Source organism: Apium graveolens, unplaced genomic scaffold (genome assembly GCF_009905375.1).
Source record: "Apium graveolens cultivar Ventura unplaced genomic scaffold, ASM990537v1 ctg3027, whole genome shotgun sequence".
Lineage (NCBI taxonomy): Eukaryota > Viridiplantae > Streptophyta > Magnoliopsida > Apiales > Apiaceae > Apium > Apium graveolens.
Window position 1 is genome coordinate 30,402 of NW_027417907.1, and position 21,213 is coordinate 51,614.

At 35.0% G+C, this 21,213-nt stretch overlaps 1 protein-coding gene and 1 pseudogene across 1 annotated transcript; one reads left to right on the plus strand and one right to left on the minus strand.

Moving 5' to 3' along the window:
- Nucleotides 1-2,252: 2,252 nt before the first annotated feature.
- LOC141700879 (glucan endo-1,3-beta-glucosidase 8-like) lies at nucleotides 2,253-3,197 on the plus strand (annotated as a pseudogene).
- A 202-nt stretch (nucleotides 3,198-3,399) lies between these two features.
- LOC141700880 (cyclase-like protein 4) lies at nucleotides 3,400-4,620 on the minus strand. The gene is made up of 4 exons (XM_074504553.1): nucleotides 4,516-4,620; nucleotides 4,244-4,333; nucleotides 3,785-3,887; nucleotides 3,400-3,488 (listed from the first exon to the last, which is right to left on the minus strand). Exons 1-4 carry the CDS (start codon nucleotides 4,618-4,620, stop codon nucleotides 3,400-3,402), a joined length of 387 nt encoding a protein of 128 aa, XP_074360654.1.
- Between the last annotated feature and the right edge of the window lie 16,593 nt (nucleotides 4,621-21,213).

Below are 21,213 nucleotides of genomic sequence, written 5' to 3' on the forward strand. Positions count from 1 at the left end.
ACCTTTCACAGAGTTTGGCATTTATAGAACCAAATATGATATCATCAACATATATCTATACCAAAAGTAAGTCCTTTCCATGGTTGAGGTAGAACAATGTTTTATCAATTGTACCTCTGTGAAATCCACTTTCCAGAAGGAATTGAGCAAAAGTCTCATACCATGCTCTAGGAGCTTGCTTAAGGCCATAAAGTGAAAGTGTTTGTCCTAAATCCAATCATGTATGATGAGTTAGGAAGAACTTTCTTGTATTCCTATTTGATTTCATTTTGAATTAATAAAAGACTTGTTATATTTTTATGGGCTTTATCTTTTTTAAAGTGTATTAAATAAGATGTTCCATAGTTTAGAGTAAAGCTTCTAGAATTATAATGAGATTATAATAATGGGATCTAGAAGATGACAACTCTGGACTTAAACAGTTCCTGATCATAGGATAACTAATCGAATGTTAGTGGATCCGCAAAGATTGGTACATACTATGCTTGCTCCCTTCAGGAGGATGTCTGTTCTCATAGGCATTTGTGTGGTGACACTATAGCTGGTATGTAGGTGCTTATTAGGGAATAAGTTCACTGAACATGACTTGATAAGTTGAACAACTAATGGAGATTACTCACGTGTCAATAGTTATTCACTGAGTGATAGTTGTACAAGTGTCCTTAGACTTGAGATCGTTAAAGGTATCTTATATCACTACACCATAAATGGCCTACAGCAACACCAAGAAAATGTTACAACAGGCCCAAAAAGTGTTACCACAGCCAGAAAAAGCCCTAAGGTAACATAAAAATTAAGTTGCTTTTTTTCGAGTTACCTTTGGCCCCTAAGGTAACATCCCCTTTACCCTGCTGCAACATTGAATTTTATGTTACAATAGGCTTCAAAGGTAACATCAAAGTATGTCTATAGTATCATACTATGTATGTTACCTTTGTACTTAGAATTTGTAAAAAAAATGGACCCTACATGTGGACCCCACCTGTGGGCCCCACACGCGGGCCACAAAAGCATACTAACATTTTTTTCCTACTGTAAGAGTTTTATAATGATTGGTATTATATTATACCAATTTGTTTGTAACATTGAAGTACCTAATATAACAAATTTCTAAAAAAAAATTGACAAAATTTGTTTGTAAATTGAACATGCCACAAACCTGTTTTTTATACAAGTCAACAAAATAACCAAAAATAATACAACCTTGTACCTCTAACTAGGTATAAATAACAAGACAAGCTAACTGGCTAATACAAATGCACCCTTATCACTACAATTAAAAGCACCGACTTTTAACTAATCATCAAAATCTCAGTAACTGGCTTTGAACTGCTAACATCATGTTGCGTCTCATCTGCTTCTCTAATTTTAACTCCAAGTTACCTCTGCCTTCCTGTGAGTCAATGATGTTAAGTTCAGTTTACATCTATCCAGCAAATCCAAATATATATGAACATATAAAAACAATCAAGACACACAATATATGTGTTCTCATATTATTATGAACTATGGCAAGGCCCCGAAAAGGGCGTTAAAATTATTTCCCGGGAGAGATCATTTAATTAGACCCAAAACCCTGGTGACCTAAAGCCTCTTTGTTCGCGTATCTTGTCCACATTTTTCATAATTCCCAACACGGCTAGAAATGCATTTGGTCCGGATGCACAGCCCCGGTCTGCTATGCATAGAAAATTTATTTAAATGAAGGATGCTGCGTAACCGAAATGTAAAATAACTTTGGACCCTGAAAATTGACAAGATCATTCGTGTTGATACCCAATTGTGTGTGTTCAGTTCATATGAAAGAGGCTACAAGTGTACTTACAAGGTGAAGCCATGAAAAGTGTTATTATCAGTAGAGGTAAGAAAGTCAGACCCATCTGGAGACCTACACAAACTCATCAATATCACAAACAAATTTCAATAATAATTAAAAACAAAAACAAATGGGCACTAAACAAATATCAAGAAAATCAAGAAAAAGGGGTGTAAAAATAAAGCATTAATATTTTGAGAATCTTTATACAGTGTAGTGTACCCAGAATTTACACACATACACTGAATTGAAGAATAATCACAGGACATTTAATCAAGTATCAAATCAATCAAAAAAATGACCACAAGAACAGAAATGAATTTAAGAATCAGGATAAACTCCAAAGATCATTAAATAAAACATTCTCCTAGCGGATATGAGCTATATATCTTCTGTCATATAGAAATCTGATGAATCTATTTCAATGATTTTCCAGGTCTGTTGCTGTAGGAAATGAACTGTTCTTAAAAGCCTATAATGGTTCTAACCTAAAGACATTGTTACCTGCTATGGAAAACATTCAAAAGGCTTTGAATGAAGCTGGCCATAACAATATAAAAGTAACCACCCCACAAAATGTTGATGTATATGAATGAGGTTCAGGTGTTCCATGTGATGGTCATTTTCGCAGCGACATCAAAGACATTATAGGTAAAATTGCGAAATTTCTCAGTGACAACGACTCTATGTTCCTTGTTAACATCTACCCTTTTCTGAGTCTTTACCAGAACCCAGATTTTCCTGTCCAATTTGCTTTCTTCGATGGAGGGGCCAAACCTGTTCAAGACAAAAACATTAGCTACAACAACATGTTTGATGCAAATATTGACACTCTTTATTGGTCTTTGAAAAAAGCCAACTGCTAATGCCAAGATGGCTAAAAAATTCTACGACCGATTTTTCAGAAAAAATGGCAACTAACAAAGGAACTCCTCTCTATCCTAGCTATATTGAGTGCTACCTTTTCAGTCTAATGGATGAAAATCTAAAAAGTGTAGCCCTGGGCCCATTTGAGCGCCATTGGGGGATTTTTAGATACGACGGACAACCAAAGTACTCACTAGACTTTACAGGAAACGGGAACGATAAAATGCCAGCAAAGAATGTGCAGTATCTTGAGCAGCAATGGTGTGTGTTGGACACCGACAAAGTCAAGAATCCTAAGGATGCAGAATCCAATGTACAATATGCATGTACAATGGGTGATTATACCAGCTTGAAGGATGGAGGATCATGCAGCAATTTGGATGAAGCGCATAAGGCATCGTATACATTTAACAATTATTTTCAGATTCAAAATGAAGATGTGGAAGCTTGTGACTTCAAGGGCACATCAAAGATAGTGAAGCATAATGCATCTACCGGTGGTTGTCTTTTCTAATTAGCTTTAAAAAGTGATGGAATCAGAGTCCCCATAGCATATAGATACATATTTAAAGATAAATTGTGCCGGCTACAAATACTTTTTACTTGTATAAAAGAAAATGTGTATCACAACTTTGTGTTTGTGTGTGTCAAACAGAGACAGGGAACTATGCAAGTCTATTATTCATATAGTAAAGTGATGTGTAGTTTGCCCAAATTTATACCAGCAATAAAGATCTTCTTTCAAGGTAAACAATGTGAGCAGAAATAATATCATCAAAAGCAGCAACAGATAAATAATCAATCCCTGAGTTCCAGAACAGAAGAATTGTGTTTGTACACAAGTAACACCACTCTTTTTCAACATAAGTATGCATTGTTAGCAGAAGACGTATATTTTGTACTGTGCACTATACGAGATAAGACTGTAAGCCACATAATTGTTTAGCTCAGATAAGAACTTAATGCGAAAAAGAGAAAAACTTCAGATACGAACTATATATATGAATTGAAATATCTTTAAATAACCAAGTACTGGATAATTTTATTAAACCGCAAACGTTTACCAAAGTGATGAAATGATTTGATGGCATCTCTACTTACCAACAAGTTTTATGTCAGTGTTATCCACCAGCCACTGTGCCCCATCCTTCATGAAGTCCACAAAGCTTAATTCCAACTCCTCCTTCCACATTAGTCCCCTGAACTAATGCAGAGATCATAAATAAAATTGCACCTGATAATTTGTACATAATTGTACCGAATACAAATGATCAAATAAACCATATCTAATGGCTAGTCCAATCTCAATTAAATTCTCATAAATGATGCTATTAAGAAAAGTTAATTCTTAAGATTCAAGCATGTCAGTGCCAGGATAAAGAGGATATTTAAGAAAAATGTATAGGCAAATAATAATACTACACATATTGAGTACATATATCTATCCACAAACATCCCTCTACTCCCCAAAAGCACCTTTCCGAAAGTAGGTTGTTCTATCCTTGTGTCGATTGATATATCTGAAGGCATCTAATCTAAAATCAAATTAACTAAACTTACATCATTCCGTCTTTCATCAGAATCAGCAAGCAAAAGAGAATTAACCAGGTCTGAATGCACCAGAATTTGAGCAACGCGTTCAATTTGTGGCTGCCTTCCAACAACGGGAAAAAAATATTTCTAATTAGGATTTCAAAAATGCCCAATTTCAGTTTTCTAATTAGATCGTATTAATTAAACAGAAATATACATTATTAGAGGGGGAGAGAGGGGGGAGAGGGGGAGGGAGGGGGAGAGAGAGAGATGGTGGAGACAGAGAGAGAGGAGATTACGGGCTTATCGGAGATGATGCGTTTGTCGACGGGGAGACCCATGCCGACGCCGACACCATTTGCTGCCATAATACGAGAAGCGACGTGGTTTAATCTACCAACCATTTCAGATTATGGATTCAATTGATGTCAACTGATGTAAACCCCCAATTTATTTGAATCTCCAATCCGTAAGATGATTAGATTCAGTTCAACTAAAAGCTGAGGTAGATGATTAGATTCAGTTCAACTGAAAGTTGAGAGGAAGAATATAAAACCCTTGTCTGAGAGCTGTTTAGAGAGAGAGAGACCGAGAGGTATTTAGATTGGAAAAAATTGACTTGTCCAAATTTTACCCGGGCTGTTCAAACGCTTCTCCAAATGTTTTGAGTCTACTCTCCCCGCCTGGTCGAGAGCCCAATGATAACCAACAATGCTAATTTCATTTTATTTTTATTTTTTAGTAAATTTTTAAGTATAAATATTGTTCAAATTTTTTATAAATAAAAAATTATCAGTAACTAATTAGTATAATTTACAAAATTTAACAAAAAAATTATTTTATCAATCTTAGCTAATATTAATATTATTTCTTAATTATATTGTCAAAATTGATTAATTTTGAAGTCAAATAATTATATATATTTTATTTTTTGTTAAATGTTATTTTTTTACCCATTAACGCCCTATTGTAACATAAGTTTCCACATGTTACCGTATGCAACACTTTGAAGTTATAGTAACATGTTACAAAGGCTATGGTAACATCAAAAATATTACGTTGCGGTAGGCTAAAATGAGCATAGCTAAGGTAACATAATTTTGTAACACACATGATTAAACCATTGCGATAGGCCTTCTATGGTGTAGTGTATATAATGAACTGTGCTTTAGTTTAGTCCTTAGTCTCAAGGAAATCCATGAGGTCTATTCTGGGCATAGGGATTTATGTATAGAGATAGTTAACGTCAATAGAGGATCTACCCCTTCCAGTATAGGAAGAGAATATCCTATGTTATTCTTAGTATGCGAGTTCTGGAATCTCTGGCCAGAGTGCATGAAATTAGAAAGGAGTTTCTAATTTGCATGAATATGAACTTTGCATTATGAATAAGAAATCATATGATTAAATTTGATAGGCTTGACACAAGATCCATGCCTTGTATTTAATCGGGATATTATAAGGATAGAAGGAATTCATTGTACGGTAACTAGTCACTGACAGGTTCTTGATATTCTAAGCAGTGAATTCATATTATCCGGATAGTCGCGATATGTTGAGAAGCATCACTCACGATGTGGAATAAATATAATTAATCAGTTAATTATATTTAGTGAATTTTAATATTCATATAAATAATTAATAAAAGTTTATTATTATTTATTTCTACTACCTGCATAATTTTGAACCTACAGGGTCACACCATAAAAGAATATTTTCTTTGATGAAATAATGAGAGAGAGAATTATCTAAATAGTTAAGAAAAGAAATAATGATTAAAATAGTTTTAATTATTATTAAAGCATTTTATGAAGATAAAATGTGGGGGGTTAATATATATAAAGATATATTATAAAACCCTAGGAGAGTCCTATAAATAGAATGAGATGGATGGCTCAAAAATATAACACACACAATTTTGGTTTTGTGAAAACCCTAGCCTCCATCTTTTTCTTCTCTCTCTCTCTCCCAAAACTCCATTTTATAAAAGCTTAGTTTTATAAAAGGTTCATTGAAGCGGATTGTTCTTGGTGGATACCGGTAGAGTGCTTCACACATTGAGGAGCAACTGCTAGCACTCCAATTTTATAAAGCTTCAATTCACGAGGTATGGTTTCGATTCCTCAGTTTTTCCCTTTTATACGTTTTTCTATATGTGCGGTATTTGGTTTTTACGGAATAAATGTTATTTCGCGCTTCCGCTCATCCGTAAATTCCTTCTTATTGAATTCTTGAACTCAGTGCCATTATCACTTCTTATAATTTTAACAAAATCTTTGACCAACTTATCCAGCTGTCTGACATGATCAGTTAGAGTAGATGTAGTTTCATTCTTCTTATGCAGGAAATACACCCAAGTGTATCTTGTGAACTCATCCACTATAACCATAACATATTTCTTCTTTGCAATAGACATGATATTGATTGGACCAAATAGATCAACATGCAGTAGGTGATAAGGCTCAAGAATTGAGGATTCAGTTTTGCTCTTGAAAGAAGATTTTCTTTGTTTTGCCTTTTGACATGAATCACAAAGGCCATCAGGAGCAAATACTGATTTTGGCAGTCCTCTCACAAGATCTTTCTTTACAAGCTCATTTATGTTGTTGAAATTTAAATGAGAGAGTCTTTTTTGCCAATCCCAGCTTTCTTCAATTGATGCTCCACTCAACAAACAGATTGTAGAACCATCAGAACTTGTTGAAAGTCGGGCTTCATAAATGTTACCATACATGTAACCGTTCAGAACCACTTTGCCTGTAGAATTGCTTACAACTTCACAGTGTTCTTCAAAGAAATTCATATAATGACCTCTGTCACAGATTTGACTCACACTTAGCAGATTGTGTTTAAGTCTTGAGACAAGAGCTACTGTTTCAATGATGACATTTCCAAGATTTATATTGCCATATCCCAGAGTTTTTCCCATGTTGCCATCTCTATAAGAAACTCCTGAGCCAGCTTTCTCCACAAAGTCTGATAGCAGGGCTTTATTTCCAGTCATATATCCTGAACATCTACTGTCAAGCACTAGGATATTTTTCCTGTTGCCCTGCAATCACAAAGACCACTATTGGTTAGTTTTAAGAACCCATACTTGCTTGGATCCTTTGGCCTTTTTAAGTTTGTTAGCATTTGCAGCGGATTTAATTTCAGAGTTTATGCTAACATCCTGTTTATCAGAGTTTATATCAGACTTTGCATCAGACTTTACACTAGAAGGAATTAAAGTAACTTTCTTCAAAGAAGGTTTTATTTGATAATAATCATAGTAAAGACTATGATATTCCTTACAAGTATAAATGGAATGCCATAAACTACCACAATAAAAACAAGGATTTTATGGTTTAAACCTAACAGACTGACTCTTAACTCCTGATTTAGGAGGTAAAGAGTTTATATCTTTATTTTTCCTGCAAAAAGAAGCAAGATTGTTGGTATTTCCACAGTTATAACATTTCTTTCTAGGAACATTAGGAACAGGCATATAATTATTGCTTTTGTTCACACCTTCCTTTCCATTCCTATTTTTCCTTGCTTCCTTTACCTTGTTGACATTCCTAATATCTTTCAGCTTATGCTTAAGCTGCTTATTAGTCATTAAGCCTATGTTTACTTCAGCTGGTTTATCCTTTTCTAATTTGTCAGAAGTTAATTTTTCTTTTACTTCTGTCCTAGATTCTTTCATCTTTTCAGAATCAGACTTTACAGTTTTTGCTATAAACTTAACAGGATTTACCTTTGGCTTAGCAGTCTGTTTAACAACAATTGGCTCAATTTGTTCAGTTCCTTTCTCACTTTTATCATCTCCATAACCTAAGCCCTCTTTCCAGTTTCCACTACTTAATAAATTCTGAGTTGTTCTGCCAGAGTTAGTCCAAGTTCTGATAATTTCTCTTTTCTTTTCTAACTTAGTTTTTAGAGATTCTTTCAACTTTAGCACTTCATCTCTAACATAAAAAGCATCATCTCTTTCTTTCTGAGTTTGATGAAACATAACTAACTCTTTTTCTAAATAGTCATTCCTCTTTTTAAAAGCAAGATTTTCAGATGTTAATCTTTCACATGTTAAAGTCTGATCTCTCTAACTAATGAACATAATTTTAAGATATAATCTCAACTCAGTAATATCATCAGTATGAAAGGCATAAGTTGTTTGAGGTACCTTCAATTCAGCAATTTCAGGACTGCTATCAGCATTTTCCATCAGGGCATAGTTCACCTCATGTTCAGAATCTGAAGTGTCTGTACAACTTTTCTTCTTTGTGACAAGTGCCTTGCCTTTGTCACTTTTTCCTTTCTTGCAGTCAGGAGATATGTGGCCTCTTTCACCACAGTTGTAGCATTTGACATTTGAGTTGTCTCCTCTGTCAGACTTTCCTCCCTTGCCTTCAGACTTTCTGAACCCTTTCTTATCAGAACTTCAACTTTTCCTGGAAAACTTCTTGCCTTTTTCTGAATTTCCTGTAGGCTATCTTTGTGATACCCTTTACCATAAGAGCACATAATTTCGTCATCTCTTCATCAGCATTCATTTCAGGTAAACTTTCAGTTTCTGAATCATCATCATCAGAATATGATGACTCTGAATCAGACTTTATGATGAGAGTCTTTCCTTTGCCCCTCTTTGAGGCAACCACTGTAGGAGATTCCTCCTCAGCTTTAAGAGCAATTGTCCTTGACTTTCTTCCATACCTCTTGCTCCTTTGATCCATCTCAAGTTCATAAGTCTTGAGCATACCATAAATTTCATCAAGAGTAGTTTCAGTAAGATTATAGTTGTCTCTTATGGTAGTAGACTTTAAATCCCAATTTTCTGGAAGAGCTAAAAGGAATTTTAGATTTGAATCTTCAAGATCATATTCCTTGTCCACCGATGATAGATCATTCATGAGTTTGAAAAACCTGTCATATAAGTCAGTTAAAGACTCATCAGCTTTTGAGTCAAAGTGCTCATACTCTTGAGTGAGTATAGTCCTCCTACTCTTCTTGATTGCATCAGTTCACTGGCATCTTGTCTCCAAAGCATCCCATATCTCCTTTGCAGTCTTACAATGTATTACCCTGTTTGACATGACATTATCAATGGAACTATGCAGCAAATGCCTTACCCTTGAATCCTTGGCAATAGATGAGATGTCTTCAGCTGTGTACTCACCTTTCTTCTTTGGTATGGTCTTTGCTGGTTGATCAACAAGTATAACAGAGAGCTTGGTAGGCTTATGTGGTCCTTCATTAATTCTGTCAAGGTATTCTAGATCTATAGCTTCCAGAAACATAACCATCTTCACTTTCCATATGGGATACTCAGAAAGTCTCAGTATGGGAACCATAATAGTCTCATATCGACTGTGGGTTTGAGTGTTTTGAGTTTCTTGAGTTTTGGTGGGCTTGGTTGGAGTTTGTGCTTCTTCAGACATGATTGTTTGGATCTTTACTGTATGTCTGTTAACAGATAAGCTCTGATACAAATTGTTAGGTCACAAAACACTGTAGAAGGGGGTTGAATACAGTGTTTTCACAATCAAATCGATTTAACACAAGTATGTAACAAAGATCAAGTATATTGAATAAACTTTGTTACAATAAGAACTGTTGTTCTCTCTCAGTGATGAACAAATATCACTAAGAGCTGCTAGGTTACAATGTATAATTTTCTTGATAATGATAACACATATAGTGTAAACCCTAAGTCTGTGTTTATATAGTACACAGTTACAAGATAAATTCTAATTGATATGGAATACAATTATGTCTCCTAAAATATATCAATCAGATATCTTCTACAAGTCTTCTAGTCCTCTAACTCTTTCCATGCATATCTTCTTTTATTTTAGTCTCGATCTTCTACTGTAAATCAGCTTCCTTCCTTAACTGTAAGTCTTCCCACACTTAAGTTCTGATATGACCTTAAGTTCTATTATTAAGTTCTGACTTCCAGTAAGTCCTGATTTCAGTAAATCCTGATATGTCCTGTTTGTTAAGATCTGAAAACTAAACATGAATCATATTAGACATGACATCTCAAATATATCTAACACAACTACCCCTGATTTCTAATTTGCTAAAAACATAGAGGAAAATCTTCTCTGCTTTCCTTGATCTTCCGTAAATAGCTCCAGTTTCGTTAATATGCGTAAACTTGGTCTTTCGTATAAAGGCGTCTAGTTGATAAGATTTGTCATAAAAATTTTCTTCCGAGTTTCCATGACAAGTACTTCAGTTTTTATTCCGAAAAATCTTCCGCAAAAATTTTCTACAAATATTTTCCGTAAATATATTCCTCTCAGCCGTTGAAACCTTGCGGGGTGTGCCCAACCTTCACGGGGGTTCGTTCTGGGTTGAAACTTCAACTAATTTAAAATTTTGCTTTCATGCATGCATCTCTCCTTCGTCTTCATACACTTTCCCATTGACTTTCTTGTTACATATGCATAACTTGTAGATATTATAGATTTTTCACTTTGAACTTCAGTTGTGTTAGGAGAGTAGCTTAGAATTGTGAAGTAGCATCAAAATTGTGTATCTTCCACACCCAGAGGTGCGTACTAGTCTCACTATGAAGTTCTTTGGTCACGATCTTTTTCCTTTCCCAATATGGGGTGTGCTTGGATGCTATAAAGTTTCTGTGAATGAAATTTCTTTCTTTTACGTCAATTTTCCGCAAATGAAGTTACAATCTTCTTTCCGTAAAAATATTTATAAAAAATTTCCTTCCCTGCATTTAAAAATCACTTAATGTACGTCTGGATCCATTGCGGCAACATGTGTTGTCGCGGCTTCTGGTGTTGCTATGGCGCCTGGTGCTGCTGGCGGCACCCGATGCTGCTGGGCTGTCTGGTGTTGCTGGCGCGCCCGGGGCTACTGCATCGCCGAGTGTTGTCGTGACAACATGTCTTATCTTCAAAAATATGTTATTTTTACGGCATGTCCTTACTTCTTAGTACCTTTTTCATCGAGTGGATATCACTATGTCTCATGGCTTGGGAGCATCCAATTTTGACGTTCTTTCTAAATTGTCGGGAGACATTTGGTTGAAGCTACAAGTAAAGTATACCTTCATAGTAACCTATTTTAACTGGAGGATTAGTCTGATGATGATGTTCCAGACTTGAGAGTGAGAGCTAAGGGGAAGAGCAATATCATTGCTTCCGATGGGGGGAGCAAGTTCTCTTTTCATGAGTTTTCTCACTGAATGCTTAGAGATGAGCCGAAGTTCTTCCTTCCGTAGAAGATTGAGCTTGTTGTTACTTCCACAAAGTGTCTGAGACCTTCGGACGCACCATGATAGATTGTCTTGTGCATACAAATTTTTCTAGTTTCCTTTATAAGATGTTACCTATTCAATTACGTCGAGAACTTCAGGATTTCTCGGATGATTATCCCCTTAAAATTGGTTGAGCTTGGTTTTAGAGCATATCTTCATCCTTTATTCGGGTGCATTTTGGACTGATTCGATGTGGCGTGTTAGAGCTAGAACACACACTAAAATTCACGCAAGTATACGCGATCGCAAGTAAAATAGAATTAATTCTAGTTCGTTCCCACAGGGTTTTCTACCTCATTTCAATCACAGCTTATGTGAAGATGTTTTCCTTAAAATCTGATGAGTAAAAAAAATATATCACCATTTTTCCATAAGTTATTGCCTCAGTCTTTAGAGGTTAATCACTGTCATTGACTGTAAGGAAATTTTACTATCAGGAAAGGCCAAAGAGGTGGCCGACACTTTAAAGGTAAGAGGATAATTATCGGCGCTCGTGCCAGAAGAATACAATGATAATGGTTAAAGCTGTGATGGTTGTATTATGGTTTGGAAGATTGACATTCCTTCTGATGGTTGTATTATGGTTTAGGTTTATTTTAATCAGTGTATTTATGCAACAATGGTATGGCTATTATCCAATGTTAAGATGAATAACAAATTGAGGTTGATTATAAATAAGATTAACTAAGAGATTATACTAAAGAACATTAACTAAGAGAGTAAAGAGAGTTGAATACTATATGACACAAACATGGGATTCTAACTTCATTAAATACTTCATTCAATAGCCTTTTCATTCTTAACCTTAGCATATAATGGTGATGACACTAATCAGATAACACGAAACTGATAAAAGCCAACTTTCGTTGTACGAATACCATACTACCAGACATCCACAAAAGAGATAGAAGCTGAATACACCAATTATATTGAGACCCTATATGTCTATAGAATTTGACAACATAAAGGTTTAATGCACAAGTTATCTATGAAGGGTTTTTAGCACATAAACGCAACGAAAACGTAAATTTAAATCTTAAAAAACCGAAACCCTCCGCATGATCCATGCAAAAAATAATATTTAATTCGTAGTTCAGTATGTTTACCTTAAGAAGCTTTATGTTAATGGAAAGATGGAGGTCTTTAATAGCGATCCATGAACGATGAACGGAAATCCCTAGCAGCTGTTCCTCAAGTGTGAAGCACTCCACCGGTATCCACCAAGAGTACAATGTGATGGAGGAGGAAGAGGTTGAGAGAATTAGTTACCTCCCTCTTGTTCTACTTTAGAATTAGGGTTAATTATTTGGGTTGAGGCAAATAGGGTTTATAATAGTATATTTATAAGCAAAATTTTCAGCTGAAAATTTTCCATAAAATATTATTATTATTAACCCTTTAATTGATTATTCTTATTAACCAATTAACTAATAATTAAAATACCTTTTAATCATTAATCCCTTTTCTAAATACTTTAGAAAAATAATTCTCTCACTTGATTTAATTTCCAAAATTAAATTCTTAATTAATAATATTAAGAATTAATTAAATCTCATTTAATCAATTATTAAATCTGCTAATTAATTATTTATTTCATAAATAAATAATTACCAACAATTACTAATTAATTCCTCCACCATTAAATCATTCTCTTTTATGGTGTGACCCTGTAGGTTCAATATTAAGCTGGTAGTAGAAATAAATAATAATAAAACTATTTTATCATTATTTATATAAATTCTCTAATTCATTAAATATGATTAATTAATAAATTAATCATATTTATTCTACATCATGAGGGATACTTCTCAGCATATCGCGACTATCCGGATAATATGAATTCACTGCTTAGAATACCAAGAACCAATTCAGTGAGTAGTTACCATACAATCAATTCCTTCTATCCTGCAATGTCATGATTAAATACAAGGCATGGAACTTGTGTCAAGCCTATCTTATTTAATCATTTGTTTTCCCATTCACTATACTTAGTTCTATTTAATGTAAATTAGAAACTCCTTTCTAATTTCATTCACTCTGGCCATAGATTCCTGAACTAGCATAAGTGGATCAGCATTGAATATTCTCTTCGTTCACTGGAAGGGGTAGATCCTTTATTGATCATACACTATCTTCGTGTACAAATTCCTATACCCAGTAGAGCCCTTATAATTGTCCCTGGAGACTAAGAACTAACCAAAGCATAGTTCAGTGTACACAAGATGACTATGATGACCTCAAGTCTAAGGATACTTGTACAACTATCACTATGTGAATAACTGCTGACACGTGAGTGAACTCCATCAGTTGTTCAACTGTGTGAGTCATGTTCAGTGAACTTATTCTATAATAAGCACCTACATACTAGCTATAGTGTCACCACACAAATGTCTATGAGAACAGACATCCTTCATAATGAAGCAAGCATAGTATGTACCGATCTTTACGGATTACTAATTACCAGTTAGTAATCCTACGACCAGGAAATATTTAAGTTTAGAGTTATCATCTTTTAGGTCTCATTATTATGATCTCATCATAATCCATAAAAAGCTTTACTCTAAACTATGGTATATCTTATTTAAACACTTAAATAGATAAAGCTCGCAATAAAACCAAAACAAGTCTTTTATTAATATCAATGAAATCAAAACAGATTACAAAAAAGTTATTCCTAAATCATCATACATGATTGGACTTAGGACACATCTCTTTCAATCTATCGTGATTACATAGGGAAAGTAAGATGGTTAAAGTTACCTACGAATCATGCATAACAAATACATGAACTTATGCTAGCATGGCAAGTTCTAAACCCTTAAATTTACTTTCACTTCATTAAAGATTAACACACTATCTTATAAGTTCATGACGCACATAAGACGAATAAGCACAACCAATACTAGTCTATCATACAATCACCACACACTAAGGCATCGAAACGAATTAACTAAAGAAATCCATAAATAAATCCGTTAGAACCCCACGATAACGATTAGCTTATAATCGTACTCATCATCAACGTGGGTTTCGATGAAAGCAAGGTATAATAAATGTAGTCTTTATACTGAATAAATAATAAACCAAGTACGAAATAAGAGTATAGGTTCACGAATAAGAAAACTAGCATCCAAAGTTACAACTTAAAACAAAGAATCATAAGAATAAACTAGATCTTCTTCGCCTTGGTTGAATTTTGCTCTACGGTCTTCTTACGCCTTCTCCTTAAGCTCTGGTACGTCTTGTTCTGAAAGACGACCTTAAGTTATGTTTATATAGAAACCCTGGATCAAAATCAGAGGAGAATCAAGATTCTGAAATCCCGACCCGGTGTGGCCGCGCGCTTGACCAGCGCGGGCGCGCTGTACTTTTGCCATCCTGGCGCGGCCGCGCGCTTCTACAGCGCGGGCGTGCTGACTCTCTGTAGAATTTTCTGAATTCTTCTTTTCTTGCTGATTTGAGTTGGTCTTTTCACGAGCTTTTATTCTAGACATCATCCTAACATCATATTAGCATCAAAACAATGCCAAATCACCTTAATTCCTGATAAATGTCTGAAATGCAAAAACACTACAAAAACACGTTAAAAACACTAACAACTCGAGTACAAAACACCAATTCAAAGCTGTACGGAGCGTTATAAAGTAACATACATGCCACTCAACATACCCCCAAACTTGAATCGATGCTTGTCCTCAATCATAAACAGACTCAAAGAACAATAAATAAAAATGCATAAATGCAACTATATGAATGCAACGATCCCCATAGAATAACTAAACCAATCAACAAACAACATCTCAACAAATGCAGTTATTCACACAAAGATGAATCAAGCCCCACAAATTAACTTACAAGCCAGAAACGTGCGTGTATGCAAATACTTACAGATAAACTATCACAACTAGATCAATAATCATGACTCACTACTCCTCAAAGCAATGAAAAGGTTATAAATAGAATAAAAGCTAAACTCAAAATAACTTATAACACTTCGATTCTTATATCGGAGTTTTACATGTATTCATGCTTTTATTCACAATATAAACACAACACAAATATGCTTATTTGACCGTGTAATGAGTGAGGTCCACAAAAGACTTATACAATAATATCCATGTAGCCAGCGTTAGGTTAGTGGATCCCAGACTATAAAAAGCCTTAGGTCACTAGGAACAAAGTTCCCTAAGAACTTAATAACTCGATTATTAAAGAGCCCACTCATGATCAATTATGCATAGACACATATTTTTTTTCTTTTTTTTCTTAAATTCTGAACTAGTGCGTTTCGCTCCATCTCGTTCAACCCTAGACTACTCATATAAAATGAGCCGGCTACTAGCCATTTGACACCTAGCCACAACAACTAGCAATGAAATCCAATTTTCTCCAATTTTTTAAATTTCCATGTTATTTTTCATTAAGAGAATATCCTAAATTCTAAATATAAACAAGCGATTAAACTTCGACAAACAAATAAACCATAACCATGATCTAGCCCTCAAGTAACCTATAAGACTTAGTGAATTAAAATTTTCTCTAGCATGCAAATGAACTCAATAAGAATTAACATCACTAAGCATGTCCTCATTACACTAGCATCAATATCACAAATTAATCAGAAAAATCATCTAAGGGATCATGTTATAATGCAAATGCATGAAACTATATGAACAAACTATCATACAAAAATAAAAAATACTACTACATGGCAAATATGCAATTATATGAACTAAACTAGCATGAATATGCAAACCATATGCGACTCACACAAAACACATAATCCTTAACTACTACCCCCAAACTTAAAATATTCACTGTCCTCAGTGAATGTAATAGCAAGGAATCCGACATATCTAATCAGAATCAGGGTCATCACCCTCAAGGGGTGGAATGTCAGTAGTGTCTGGAGGTGGATACACAGAATCCTTACTGAATACTGGCCATTGAATGTCAACTCCTGTGGCTCTGAATGCAGTCCCCAACGCCTGGGTGAGGTCTTGTACAAACCTTCTATGGATGTCATGCATCGCATCCATCCTCCTAGCTAAACGCCTATACAGCGTCGTACTCAAACCAGCTCTGCCCTGTGCTTCCTCCTGCTGCTGCTGCTGCTGCTGCTGCGATCCCGAAGGACCAGTCTCTCCCAAGTCTGCTCTTCACGCTACCTTGCTCGCATGTGCCGTACCACCAACATATGCCTGAGGAGCTGGCCTTCCACCTGGTAGATGGTCATAGAATATCCAAGCCCCTTAAGATCGGGCTTCCCACCATACCACTCCGTCATATTCAATAACGTTAAACTATCAATCGGGGCACTCGGGAGCTGCAGCTGATCATGTGCGGGTCAATGAACGCCTACCGCCACACACAACTTCGTCACAACAGACACATAGGGTTTCGAACCCATAGTACTCCATTGCAAGAACCTCAGAATACCCTGATAAATCACCATCCAAGATCCACAAAGTCTCCCTGCAGAATGCCCCACAACAAACGTGCACACGCTCCACAGTAACATCATGCATGTGAGAAGATGGCATGATGTTAGCACAAATAAAAGAACTCCATACACATGCAAACCTGTTCATGCACGATGCAGGGAAAGTGGCATACTCGTTCGTGCCCTTCTTGAACTTCCAATGAGTCTCAGGCACACACAGGGTAGCAATAATCAAATCCAATTTAAACTCCTCCAGAGTCTTCTCATTCCAGTTCTTCTGATATGACCTCCTCTCGGGCTGCTCAATCGCCCTACGAATAGCCTCAGCACTATACTCCACCATCATCCCCCTAACCACTATGAAGCCATTCTTCTCCGACTTAGCATTGACGTATAACTCATGCACCACACTCATAGGCACATCAACGGGTGTCTCGCAAAAAGCAACCTAGCCCATCTCCAAGATCATCTCCAATAACTTACCATATTTCCCCGATGGCTCCTATTGACCAAGTCTTAAAGCCATCAGAATTTTCCTAGCCTATGCAGCCCTATGCCAATTTCAAAGTCTATCAAATGGATGTCAAAAGTACCTTTCTGAATGGAGATTTGGAGGAGGAAGTCTATGTTAGTCAGCCTCCTGGTTTTGAGGATCCAAATTTTCCAGAATATGTCTACTAACTTTTGAAAGCATTTTATGGATTGAAGCAAGCACCTAGAGCCTGGTATGATACTTTGTCAAAGTTTCTCTTAGAAAATCACTTTACAAGAGGTACTGTTGACAAAACTTTATTCTATAGAAATGTTAATGGCTCTAGCATACTCGTTCAAATTTATGTAGATGATATTATATTTGGCTCTACAAATGAAAAACTTTATAAAATGTTTGCCAAATTAATGCAAAGTAAGTATGAAATGAGCATGATGGGAGAACTAACTTACTTTCTTGGTTTACAAGTTAAGCAAGTTAGTGATGGAATATTCATTAGTCAAACTAAATATATTTATGATCTTTTAAAGAAGTTTGATCTAATGGATTGCACATCTGCAAAAACTCCCATGACCACTGCAACTAAACTTGAATTAAACACTACTGAAAAGTCTGTGGAAATTTCAAGCTATAGAGGCATGGTTGGCTCACTTTTGTACTTAACAGCTAGTAGGCCAGATATAATTTTTGCTGCTTGCCTCTGTGCTAGATTTCAGGCTGATCCTAGAGAATCTCATTTAATAGCTATTAAGAGAATTTTTAGATATCTCAAGGGAACACCAAAACTTGGCATTTGGTACCCTAGAGATTCTGGTTTTAATCTAACTGGTTATTCAGATGCAGATTATGCAGGTTATAAAATTGATAGAAAAAGTACAACACGAACCTGTCAATTTTTAGAAAACAAGCTGGTATCCTTGTTCAGTAAAAAGCAAAATTCAGTTTCTACTTCTACAGCTGAAGCTGAATATATTGCTGTTGGTAGTTGCTGTGCACAGATTCCTATGGAGGAAAATTCAATTGTTGGACTATGGTCTGCAAGTGGTCAAAATTCCTATTTTCTGTGACAACACAAGTGCAATTGCTATTACTGAAAATCCAGTACAACATTCAAGAAAAAAGCACATAGACATCAAGTACCACTTTATTAGGGTACATGTAATGAATGGTACTGTGGAACTTCATTTTGTTCCAAGTGAGAAGCAACTTGCAGATATCTTTACCAAGCCACTTGATGAATCCTGTAATAACCCCAAAATTTTGAACTTTTTGTAACCCTTATGAATAATGTTTTTGCTGATATTGCTGAATAAGAAAACTTTTCATGCCACACTATATAGGGGTTCTTTTATTGTTATTCTGAGATCGTAATAGTACTCTTTATGATATATAAGTGTATGTAAAGATCGTCAGAATCCAAATTTGAACCTTTTGATTTTTCCCGAAAATCCACCAGATATCGAAAGAATTGAGTATAAGGTAACAGGATAAAAAGGATTTAAATTCAAGGATTTTAAGAGAGGATCATAAAAGGAATATAATGTATTGAGAAAGGTTAAGGGAACCTAAGTAATAAGATCCCGGGTATGATCCCTCAAACGATAAACGAAAACGAAAGTTAAGCGAACCGTATAACAGATCAGCGGTCATTAGCCAAATAATTAAAAGCTAATCAAAGAGGTTAGTGGGGATGATGTCATCAAACCAATAAGAAGAGGACAAAGGTGGGAGGGTGACATCACATGGTGACATAAGCATGACCAAGCAAAGTGTGTTGTTGGTTGAATTAGAACCACACAAAAGTTACCATGGTAAAAGGTAATAAAACAAAACAAAAAAAATCAAAATGTCAACCAACCAAGCCAAAACATTTCATTTTCACCAAAAACACAAAATTATTTCATCTTCTTCATCAAAGCTCTCGGCTTTTCTTCTTTTCCAAAGAAAGAAAAATCAAAATCCTAGTTCCAAGCTTTGTTAATTAGCAAGGTAATTATTCAAGACTCCTTATGCATAGATATAGCTATCCTACAAGTTTAAGCTCCTAAATCATTCACAATCTCTTCCTAAAAATCATGGAAGAAGATGGTGAATAGTGTTTTTCAAGAACTAAAATTTTTGTTTTTGAGTTTTTGTTTAGATTAAGCTTGGATAAGGACTTTTAAGGGTGATTCCAAGCTAGTTACTTGATTCTCCACTCTCCAAGGAAGGTATAACCCCTCCAAACCCTAACTTTATTTGAGTAATTAGGTTTAGTTTTGTTGTTATAATTCATGAGAGGCTTGTTTGTTGTGAATGTAGAGATTAGTTGGTTCTGTGAAGTTTTTGGAGTGGTAATTCTTGGATTGTTGATTAATGAACTTAAGTGTAGTTTAAATTCATGTTTAAGAATAGTATAAATTGATAATGTGGAGTTGTTGGGGCTGTTATGATGAAGTATGGATGGATTTTGGTTGGGATGTTGATTGTGAGTTGATTGTGAGATGATTTGGAGTGGTTTAAATTTGGGTAATCGCGTAAACATAGCCGTCATAATGTCCGATTTACTTTAGGCTGTTTTTGTTCTTAACATTAGGACCCGTGAACTCACTGATAGGTTTTGACCATTGCCATTATTAGATAGTTCATGTTACGAGCTTCGTTTTGATATGTAGTTCGTTTGATTCTGATGTACGGTTTAGGAGAAACGACCGTTTAAAGTAACGACGTTTCGCGAACGAACCATTACCCCTCGCCTTACTTTGAAAGATAGGTTAAAGACCTAAAATGACTAATTGGAGTATGAAACAATTATTTAAAGTGTATTAGGCAGTTGGTAAGACCCTCGCGAAAGAATTGCCTTAAAACTCCTAATAATTAATTTATTAAAAATGGTGGAGCCGAGGGTACTCGAGCGACTTAAGAGAATCAGTAAGCGCAAAGCGAGCGTTAGAGTCTAAATTGGTTAAAGTATAGATTTATAAGTGACTTTGGTTTAATTCCAACTTATATGTTGTTTATAGGTTACCAGACTCGTCCCAAGCCATTTGTAACCCCCAGTCGCTCAGGCAAGTTTTCTATCCATTATACTGTTGTTGTGATGTATACATTTGTACATGCATTATCTTGTGATAGATGCAGAATGGTTATTTAGCAAATTCTTGCGATATATTGTAGCATGTGATATGGTATATATGCATGCCTGTTTCGTATTCTTGATATATATATCTGCCGATTCAGTTGATAATACATATGCTAGAGATAAGCGGTAATTTGCATATACCCTTAGTATAGGGGACCCAAAGGTGAACATTTTTCTAAAATCGGGAGTCGATGCTCCCGAGTATAATATATATATATATATATTTATATATATAGGAATAGTTTTTAAAACTATGAATCAAATAAGGTTCATTCGATAACTTTATTTTATTAATGAATATTATTTTGAATATTCATTCGAGGACATATGACTCCGTTTAATTTATTAATGCATATTATTTTAAATATTCATTCGAGGACTTATGACTTCGCTTAATTTATTTATGAATATTATTATTGAATTTCATTCGAGGACTTATGACTCCGATTATTTACTAAATAATATTCTTTATTTTATTAAAGAATAATGTGTCGATGATCAAACTTACTTTTGATTATTCAAATAAAGATATTACTTTCGTATAAGTATATCTTTGGTTATTTAATATTCATTTCAAGTATAAGTTTTACAACTTCTACTTCATTTATTTTTATAAAGATTATTCTTTAAGAGAATATTATTTAAATAATAATATTCAGATATTTTCTAATAAATC

Coding starts and splice junctions, on each gene's coding strand:
- LOC141700880 (XM_074504553.1), bottom strand. CDS start 4,620: ATGGTTGGTAGATTAAACCACGTCGCTTCTCGTATTATGGCAGCAAAT. Junction 4,334..4,515: donor GCATCATCTCCGATAAGCCC/GTAATCTCCTCT, acceptor GTTGGAAGGCAG/CCACAAATTGAACGCGTTGC. Junction 3,888..4,243: donor CTGATGAAAGACGGAATGAT/GTAAGTTTAGTT, acceptor TCTCTGCATTAG/TTCAGGGGACTAATGTGGAA.